Here is a 10,851-nt window from a genome sequence, read left to right on the forward strand (position 1 = left end):
ACGATGAGGTACCTGGACTTCCCTGTTGGCACACTGGTTAAGAATCCGCCTGCCAATGTAGGGGACACAGGTTCAATCCATGGGCCGGGAAGATCCCACATGCCACGGAGCAACTAAGCCCGTGTGCCACAATTACTGGGCCTGTGCTCTACAGCCCATGAACCACAACTACTGAGCCCGCATGCTGCAACTACTGAAGCATGCGCAACTAGAACCCGTGCTCCACAACAAGAGAAGCCACCGCAGTGAGAAGCCCTCCCACCACAGGGAAGAGTAGCCCCCTGCTCGCCACAACTAGAGAAAGCCGCATGCAGCAAAAAACACCCAATGCAGAAAAAAAAATTTTTTTTTCAAAAAAAAAGAAGGATGAGGTACCTGCTACAACACAAAGGCAAGGATGGGCGGTCACTTATTGAAACAGTGTCCAATCTACACTGCAGGCACCACACTAGGCCCTCCCCATGTATCATCTCATTTAACTCTGCAAGATTGGTCCCATTTCTCTTATGAAGTATCAAAGAGACGAAGCCAATTGCCTAAAGAAACACAACTACGGTAAACCAAAGTTAGATTTTAAATCCATGTCTCACTCCAAAGGCCTCAAATAATAATAGATTCAGAGACTGTGTTACCTGATAATTGCCTTCAAGCACTTAGAGTTGTCCTTAAATAAGTAGTTAGTCTACCAGACACAACCAGAAAGGGTAGAACTTTGAACAATGGGTGATGAATAGACAGACAGAAAGCAGGTTTCAGCTCCAGACATAGATGAATTTTGTAATATGCAGAGCTGTCCAACAATGGGGTCAGCACATTCCCCAATAAGACAAGCTTGAAAATCATTTGTTGGGGAGACTGCAGAGAAAGTTGGATGAAAGAAACTCAAGGATCCTTCCAATGCCAAGAGTCACTGATTCTCTTTCATGTGATTGCCACATCTGTAAACTTACATACTCAGAGGTTCTGTATATTAGTTTTGAGTAGACTTCCTTCCTATTAATGCCCCTTTTAAAAGGAGGAGAGTTGGAGTGTGATGGGAAAGAGCAGGAAGAGGGAGCGAAGAAGAAAGAGAAAGGCAGGAAAGGGCTTCCCTGGTGGCACAGTGGTTGAGAGTCTGCCTGCCGATGCAGGAGACATGGGTTCGTGCCCCGGTCCGGGAAGATCCCACATGCCGCGGAGCGGCTGGGCCCGTGAGCCATGGCCGCTGAGCCTGCGTGTCTGGAGCCTGTGCTCCGCAACGGGAGAGGCCACAACAGTGAGAGGCCCGCGTACCAGAAAAAAAAAAAAAAAAGGTTGGGGAAAGGCAGGAAGGAGAAGGATGGGGTTGGTGGGAAGCGGAGGACAGAGAGAAACTTACAGAATGAGAGCCCCACACTCCACTGTCGGTGAGTTTTACCCACTTGTCAGCAGTGGTGTCCATCTCCTGGCACTGATCATTTTGAATCTGTGGAATAAACACAAGGGCCCCAGTAAAGCTTCTTGAATGATGGCTTTAATTAAATTTGTTACTCAGCACAGGACAGGCTGCAAGAGCTTCTTTCAAAGTCTACAAAACAATGGCCATGAGTAATTCTCAACAAGTAAACGTGCCAAGACCTCTGGAGCCTAAGTGACAACTGCATATGAGTTAGTAGTTCTAAGTAAACCATCCTCATTACTGTAACAAAAAGACTAGGCCACTAAGAAGGCGGGGGCGGCGGGGGCTGCTAAGCAGGAGCGGCAGAGGCAGAGGGAGAGAGAGTTAGCACTGAAAATCCACATAAAGGGGAAAAAGTCATCACAAAAATGTAAAAGCTTGCATTCACCAGGCAGACCCGAAAGTATAAAAATCAAGCTTATTTTTATAAGATTTGGGGCCGTTAAATTTTTAAATTAATAAATAAATGAAATCTGCTTTGTCTTCCTTTCCCCGGGACTTAACCCAAACGTGTATAGGTAAGTGGCTACAGCCAAAGTCAAAGCCCCCAGCTGGTATCTGGGGACAGATGTTAATGATATTCTATGCCAGTGCAAATGAATACAGCTAATATCTTTAGCACCAAACACTTTGTGCTTTTCAGACAATTCTTCCCAAATACCTAGGAGTTGGGACATACTCTTCCAGGCCTATGAAGAATACCTAGACATCAAAAATTTGGCCATCTTGGGCTTCCCTGGTGGCGCAGTGGTTGAGAGTCCGCCTGCCGATGCAGGGGACACGGGTTCGTGCCCCGGTCCAGGAAGATCCCACATGCCGCGGAGCGGCTGGGCCCGTGAGCCATGGCCGCTGGGCCTGCGCGTCCGGAGCCTGTGCTCCGCAACAGGAGAGCCCACAACAGTGAGAGGCCCGCGTACCGCAAAAAAAAAAAAAAAAAATTTCCATACAAGTTATTTCCTAAAGACTTACTAACTAGAAAACAGATCCTTGCAACAGCCAAATGCCAGACAATACTGACTGCTCCTGAGGACATCTGCTTTAACTGAGTTCAAATGTCATGTTTATGTTATAAGCATAATGACAATCCTAATGCAAGTGGGAAGCCATTTTTAAACAGATAGGAACCCTGAATACACCTTTGGTGGTCAATGTTTAGATAAACTGAAAGGTTTTTTTCAGCTGATATCAGACATCATGGATTATCGTGACATTCTCTTGGCATTCTACAGATCTCAGTTCTCCTGGTATTCTAAAAGTAACCAGTAAAGGTATAACCTTGGTCTAATCATTTATTCTCTCCAGATTTTAGTTTCATCATTAAAAAAAAAAAAAAAAGTGTGTGTGGAGGGGAGAGCTGAATGAAACTCCCAGACTCCTAAAATTAAATACTTTACTGCTTTCAATTATGAATTGTTCACAGGTGCATCTGCATCTTTCAGTCTTCAGACAATTTCTTTCCACTAACCATTCTGCAGGATGGCCATAAGGTGTTGACCCTGAGTCAATAAACTGCAACCTATAAAGCTGAAACATCAGTAAAAGAAGGAACGTGAACTCACCATCCCTTTTCAGTCTCTATCCAGAAGAACAAAGGTATCATTGAGAGAAAGTAGTGAAATTTCATGCCTTAAGAGTACCTTTACTGACAACTCTCAAAGGACTTAATGGACAACACAAAACTCAATGCTTATTCTAACAATTATACAATTATCTTGCTTCTTAACTTTATTTTAGTAATATTGCAAAAATGTCCAATGGAATAGAGAATCATTCAGTCTGAGAAGTATCTTACAAACAAAATGCAACTTAAAAGCTCAATCTGTTTGAATATTGCTTAACATCTTAAACTCATCAAAGGACCTTAGAGCTGGGAGGCCTCTTAAAAGGTCTTGTCTACGATCCACTTTACAAAAAGGAATGCTGAGGACTAGAAAGTTAACTTAATTGTCCAATAACATACAACTAGCAATTGCAGAGTTGAGACCTGAGCCAGAATCTCTTGACTTTGAGCCTAAGGCTCATACCTTCATGGAAAATATCTCTTCCTAGCAAACTTCTGATTTAGAAACTTCCATTAACAAGAGCAATATAAATTTGTTTTAGCATGATCAGTACATTTATTCCTGAAATCTGGACCACAGAAACACTTACAAGATATTTTCCCAGTTGCCTGCACAACACACACTTTTTTTTGGTTTAAGAAGTCAATCTGAGAAGTTTTTCTCAAGTATCTGAGTCACTGCCACAACGAATATTTGCAAGATTAGATACAGTTTATATAAATAAATAATTTTCATGGTAACAGCCCATTCTGTTAGACTATTGTTTTTTCCTATATTCTGTAATGTTATTTAATCTCTTGTCAGAGACATCAACTATCTCATCCATTGATTCCATTGGATTGTACAAAACCGGCAGAATCAGAAAGACACAGACACTCCTAACTGCCCATGAATACACTTAAATAACTCAAATATTTGAAATTGCAAAGAGAAAAAAAGCCTTTTAAACAAACACTAAAATTGGTAAAAACATATTTTTAAACAAAGTAGCATCTGTAGCTGTAAAAAAAATTTTAATGAATCTTGGGGAAAATATCTGTCACACAAAGTCTCCACCAAGTGGTCGCCTAATAATCACATCCAAAGGGAAAAACAAGCCCAATGTTACTCTACAAGGTGAGAGTTCAAAGTTAAAAGAAACAATGTTAACCAGAAAATATTATAGACAAAAAATAACACTTCTTTTCATACTGAAAGCTTCACTTAACACAAAAACCAAGGAGGCATACAATGGAATGGGAACAAATGATTAAGAGAAATTTTATATGAATGTCCTTTAAAAAGTGAATTCTAGAATATAAAAGCCCTTACAAAGAACTCAAAGAAGATGTTGTTGTCCACATACTGGTACTCAAAGAAAACATAGCCCGACTTCTTGAGGTGCACAGCGTAGATCAAGGATACCGTGCAGTCATCACGATTAGACTCTATGTAATTTCCACGAGGGACCCAGGAAGAGCTGTGGAAACAAAACCATTTCATGTCAGCATTCAGAAACCTCTTTTTTCACAAGTTCTGTAACTGAGATTTAAAAGCGGTTCCATTGACAAAGCACAGCAGAGGGGTCTGAAGCTCATGTGGAACTCACAGGCCAATACCATGGCTGGAAAAAGGTTCGTTTCTTGTGGCACATGACTTCCTAAATGGTGGTATGGTTAAACAATCAAGTTGCTACATAACTGCTATTTTTCACCAAAAATTTGATTGCTAAACAGATGATCACTAATTCCAGTTGGCTTAGATGGAGTTATTCTCTCAAACAATATCTAAAGTTATATTTACAAACATATACTTGGCAGGGGAATGCAGGGGTTCCTTGACTGTGAGAGAAGATATTGTCCTAGAAAAAGCCAATTTAAAGTGAACCTAAATAAAATATAGATCACAGTGTCATAATACATAGTAGAGCTAAAAGTCTGATTGGAAATTTTATCTAAAAAATAAAATGAAATATTAAGAAAACACACTAATGAACAAAAGCTGGGTTGTCAATCTAACCATAAGCTAATTCTTAATCAATAATGAGTCACGTGCCAACTTTTGGCCAAAAAAAATTTCCAACCAAACCGTATGACAGCACAACTTATTATCCTTCTCTTCAAATTTAACTTTCTATCTGGATGATAAGTGAGATTTTGGCAAATTATTTTCTTTTTACTAACAGAAAAAAAAAATTTGAATGAAAGACTGAGACTTCCACATCCCATCATGACTCACTAATTGGTATTGGATTTGCCCTTTTCTTTAACAATCTAGTAAACTAAACAAAACACGTGAGCCATGTTCAGGCATTGACAATAGGCAGTGAAGGACTGAGATTCCTGACAGCAGGAAAACACATGAGACAAAGCCCAAACTGACCCTGACCTCATTCTTCAGGACACTTTCCAGACCATGGCACTGGGAGATAGCACCCAAGCAGAGCACAGGGATCTCACTGAGCCAAGCAGCAGGGATGAACGTTTGGGGCAGCTGAAACAACTGGAATTTTCAGGCCTGAGATGCAGAGAAAACAGGGGCTCCAGAAGTCCATATGCAGTTCCTCTGAAGGTGAGGGCTTGGATCTGGAGTGGGCAGGCCTACCAGCGAACAGCCATTGCAAAGCTAAGACATAATCAGAGAGGTCACTTCTATGGGAGTTGCTAGAGCTCCAGGTCAGCCAGAAAGGAGGAAACTTAATAACCCCATTGGACATTCATCTGAGATTCCAGAATTGCCACACTTCAGGAATAAGGGCCATACCCTAGAGTAGGTATCAGCAAACTTGTTCATAAAGGGCCGGAGAGTCAATAATTTTGGCTTTATGAATCATCTGGTCTCTCCTGCAATGTTTAACTAGGCCATTGTAGTTCAAAAGCAGCCATAGACAATATATAAATAAATGAGTGCAGCTGTGTTCCAATATAACGTTACTTACAGAAACCGAGGGAGGGCCCACAGGCCACAGTGTGCCCAACTCTTGCCCTCGAGTAAAGACCATGACCTAGACCTAAGTGTGAAACCAATATCGAAACACCCTAAAAAAAAATTTTAAAACCAGACCTGACGAGATCAAGGCATTCTTCTCATAAATAAACTGCCTTCCAGAACAAAATCCAACACCTTTTAAATGAAAGAAAAAAATAATCCATATTCCCTACATCTTAACATTCATGATGCCACAGATACAATAAAAATTTACTAGGAATGCAAAGAAGTGGGAAAGTATGACGCTTAATTGAGAAAAAATATAATCAGAAGAAACAGGGGCTTCCCTCGTGGTACAGTGGTTAAGAATCCGCCTGTCAATGCAGGGGACACGGGTTCGAGCCCTGGTCTGGGAAGATCCCACATGCCGCGGAGCAACGAAGGCCTGTGTGCCACAACTACTGAGCCTGCACTCTAGAGCCTGTGAGCCACAACTACTGAGCCCATGTGCCACAACTACTGAAGCCTGCAAGCCTAGAGCCTGTGCTCCGCAACAAGAGAAGCCACGGCAATGAGAAGCCTGTGCACCAGAATGAAGAGTAGCCCTCGCTCGTCGCAACTAGAGAAAGCCCATGCGCACCAACAAAGACCCAATGCAGCCAAAAATAAAAATAAATAAATAAATTTATTTAAAAAAATAAAACAAAAGAAACAGACAAGTATTTAAGACAGCTCTTCAAAATATAATCAACAACAGTGAGTGAAGGGATGAGGAATCTCAACTATTTTAAGGGAAATAAGAACCATTCGTAAAACTAAATGCAAATTCTAGAACTGAAAATTACAATACATGAAATTGAAAATTCAACAGATGACCTTAAGATCAAGTTTGAGACTGCAAAAGAAATAGTCAATGACACAGCAATAGAAACTATGTAATCTGAAGTCTAAGAGAAAAAAATTGGGAAAAAAATAGAGGCTCAGTGACTTTTGGACAACATCAAGTGGCCTAACATACACGTAATTGGAATCATAGAAGGAAAAGAGGGAGAGAAAGGGGCAGAAAAACGTTATTGGTGAAATGGTGGTTAACATAATTCTCAAATTTGGTGACAATATCAACCTACAAATTCAAGAAGCTCAGTGAACTTCAAGCAGAGTAAATACAAAGAAAACCACACCATCACAGTCAAACTGTTGAACAGCAAAGATATAGAGAACATTTTATAAGTAGTCAGGGAACTAAAAACCATTACATAGAAGGGAACTAACCATACAAAATACAGCTAATTTTTTTTTTATCACAAACAAGGGAGAGATTCAGAGGTAATGGAACATCTTTAAAGCATGGAAAGGGAAAAGTAAAAGCCCAGGGTCATACGTCCAACAAAATATTCTTCAAAACTGATGCTAAAATAAAGATATTTTTAGGTTAAACAAAAAAAAGCTGAGAGAATTTGTGAGCAGTAGACCTGCATTACAAGAAATGATAAAGAAAATTTTACAGGATGAAAAAAATAATATTGGATATACATGCCAACCTATATACAGGAGGAAAGGGCACCAATAATAGTAAATATGTAGATAAGCATATTTTTATCTCTTAAGTTTTTTAAAAAACAATTGATTTTTTAAAATTAATTAATTTATTTTTGGCTGCGTTGGGTCTTCGTTGCTGTGTTAGGGCTTTCTCTAGTTGTGGCAAGCAGGGGCTATTCTTCACCTCGCACAGAAATGAAGACCCAACACAGCCAAAAATGAATAAATTAATTAATTTTTTTAAAAAAGAATACAATATTGGGTGGACGGAAAAAAGGAAGAAAGGAAAAAAGGAGGGAGGGAGGAAGGGAGATAAGCGAAAAAGTAACAGGCTGAAATTTACACTGAGACAGTTATACTCAATACACTGAAAAATTTCTGCTTATCATTCAATCTCTTTAATGAATAAACAATTCCAAATTTATTGGAATTAGAAAAAGAAGCCACACAATATCTCCTGCCCACCAAGACACAGATCTGAGATCTCATAACATCCTACTACTACCTTCCCCTAAGTAACTCTTTTATTTAAAAAAATTGAATTAAATTATACACACACACGTTTCCCCCGTTACATAAAAGTGCAGTGTTCCTATGAAACCTTTCGTAAGCTGAAATGGTGCAAAGCAAAGAAGCAATTACCTTACGACACATCTTACTAATGGATTTACAAAATAAATCAAGATAAAGCACAGATCCCAGACACAGTTCAAAGTTACGGTGGCTTGATGCTGAGATGCTGCATGTAGCTCCAGGAGAGAGCTTGGTGGTGCCACTCTCGCTGCCCATGGTGCACACTGCCGCTATGACAGCCTCCCTTGCTGCCAAACCAACGCTGAACAGTATTTTTGCTTTTTGCCCTTTTTTTTTTTTTTTTTGTAAAAGCGAAAATCCCCTTCAGATTTCTTTTGGTTAGCAAGAACAGGTACTAATATAGGTTTTTCATAAAAGCGAAATGATATAAAGCAATCTTGGGAAAAGCAGGGGATGCTTGTGTGTGTCTATGTACATATATAAATATACATCTTGAACTGCATGGGTCCAATTATACGCGGATCATTTTCACTGAAGACACATTACAGTACTACTTGATCCATGGTTGGCTGAATCCGCCAGATGCCGCAGGGTGGATACAAAAAGCCAACTGTTAAGTTATAAGTGGATTTTCAACTCAAAGGAGGATCGGCACCCATGACTCCCACATCGTTCATGGGTCAACAGTGTATGCACGTGTCTACATATACACATACGTACGTGTGTATATACGCACATATACATTTTATACACAGTTAGAATTATTAGATATAACAATTCTGTTAATGCTATCTAACGTCACAACCCTACGTGATGAAATGACTGTTATCAGAAGAGTAAAAATATCAACTGGCAGACAGAGAGACAGCTATATAAAGCAAGGGGGAATGGAGGGAAGGTAGGGACGAGGGAGGAGAAAACACATCTGTTATCACAGCTAAATAATTCCCCAGCATCTTTAGCTCAGAGTAAAAATACTGAGTCGTGAGAAACCATCCTTGCCAGAAGGTAGCCCGAGGCCTAAAGTAAAATTCTCCTAAACATGGCCACGTGAAAGGGGAATGTTACATAGTCAATACAAGAAAACAGGAAGGGTAACAGACCAAAGATAAACATTTTGTGTTTTTTCAAAACAGTTTATCGTTCCTCCAATGTTGTCACAGGCAAACCTAATAACATCCTATTAAAAAGGTGGAAATTAGGTAAAGGTGCTTTCCACTTTAGGTTTTTAACCCACTCTGTAACCGGAGACACTCAAGTGTCAAAATGAAGGTTATACATTTTTCCTCTCAGGGGAAAAGAAAAAACATTGAAGTTATTCATTAAAATTACAGAAGGGTTTGTAGAAACACCACTGACTTTAATAAAGTTATAAATGTATTATTAGAAAATTAACTTGTTTTCTTAATAGCTTTATTGAATTTTTTGCATACAGTATCTATTATGTCCTAAGAGCAACTATTTTAACCTCATGAAAGTTCAGCTACATTATTCATAAGGACTGTTAAAAAAAACTGTGACTATTTGCAATTAGTTTATCTATAATCCCAATCACTACCAAGATTATCCTCAACATCTTTCTGGAAAAGAGCAACCACACCCTTCTCAAGGCTCCTTTGGATTCTTACTTGTTACAGCCATCTGGCCTGCTGTCAGAAGGGCCGACCACAGTGTCCATGAATGTTGCAACGTTGGAAAATCCTGCCGGCAATTCATCCCATTCATCAAATTTGATGCCACTGCCCAAGGAGTAGGTGCCTTCACCACACTTACTGCATACCTGATTCTTCATTTCTAGATACTCCCCAGAAGCACAGGAGAAAGCTGGAAGGCAGAAGAATGTATAATCCATTAGTCATCACACCCCCCATCAATTTCCTCCCCTTCACACTGTCACCAGCATTATTTTTATAAAGCTCTGATCAGGTCACACCCTAATTAAAGCTTTCCAAAGTCTCCCTTATCACTATATGCACTTCACAGTCTGACTCCGACCTATTTTACCAGGCTCATCCCTTGACCCATTCTCTTCCAACCATAACGAAATTCTTATCACTCCCAGAATATTTCATCCTCTTTCTCGCCGCTGTGGTCTTTCTTCGGAGATGCTGACCAACGCACCTGCTCACCTGGAAAACTCCCGTTCCTAAGTCAAAAAACGACCCTCTTCAGAACAGAAGGTGGGGCCTTACCCCACCAGGCAGTCAACTGTGCCTCTCTCTGTGCTCCTACAATACTCTTCTCATAATACCCCCCTTAAAGATAGACAGATGGATGGATGGATAGAGAGATACCACTTATCAATTCATGTGAGACTTCAAGCTTCCAGAAAGCAGGGATCATTGTTATTTTTGAATTCCTAATTGTACCGGGCAAATGCTGAGTGCAAATAAAAGGCTGAACCAGTTTGTGATATAAACTTAACGGGGCTAATGAGAGGGTAGTGCTTCACATGCAATAGCTAAACAAATATCTCCACCATGAGTCCATGTTTTCACTATTCACGACTCCCACTGAGTCATTTCCACAACCTCCTTCTTTTTACTGATGATGTCAAGTTCTGTGCTAATGCTCAGAACTAGAGCCAGAAAACAGCAGCCACAGGCAATGCGCAGGACAGCTGACACAGTTATAGAAAAGATGGCAATTCTGCCGCTAAGGTTTTCTTCATTCAGCAAATGCAAATCTATGTCCCCCAAGAGTGTGGCTCTGTGCTCAGAGCAGTATTAGTCACTCAAACGTAGCAAAGAGCTTTCTAATCCTTTAATCAGGATATTAAAGAAACAAGAACAAAATAAGACCTCTAAATTATCCAATGAAGAAAAACAAATCTCCCAGCAGAGAGCGACGCAGCAAAACTTCACATTTAGGTAAACTCCCTTTTAGAATACA

The 10,851-nt window shown here is 40.1% G+C and overlaps 1 protein-coding gene across 2 annotated transcripts in view; it reads right to left on the reverse strand.

The window, feature by feature from the left end:
- Positions 1-9,766, reverse strand: part of ELAPOR2 (endosome-lysosome associated apoptosis and autophagy regulator family member 2) — a 76,504-nt gene extending 66,738 nt beyond the window's left edge. The window contains exons 1-3 of one of the 2 annotated variants that reach the window (XM_060020346.1): positions 9,588-9,766; positions 4,291-4,438; positions 1,358-1,444 (exon numbers count right to left, since the gene is read on the reverse strand). In XM_060020346.1, the coding sequence (XP_059876329.1) occupies positions 1,358-1,444; positions 4,291-4,438; positions 9,588-9,751 (399 nt within the window). In that variant the 5' untranslated portion in view covers positions 9,752-9,766. The remainder of the gene's footprint in view (positions 1-1,357; positions 1,445-4,290; positions 4,439-9,587) is intronic. The other variant, XM_060020345.1, reaches the window with a different exon arrangement.
- Positions 9,767-10,851: the final 1,085 nt, after the last annotated feature.

The sequence above is a fragment of the Delphinus delphis genome, chromosome 9 (assembly GCF_949987515.2).
Source record: "Delphinus delphis chromosome 9, mDelDel1.2, whole genome shotgun sequence".
Classification (NCBI taxonomy): Eukaryota; Metazoa; Chordata; class Mammalia; order Artiodactyla; family Delphinidae; genus Delphinus; species Delphinus delphis.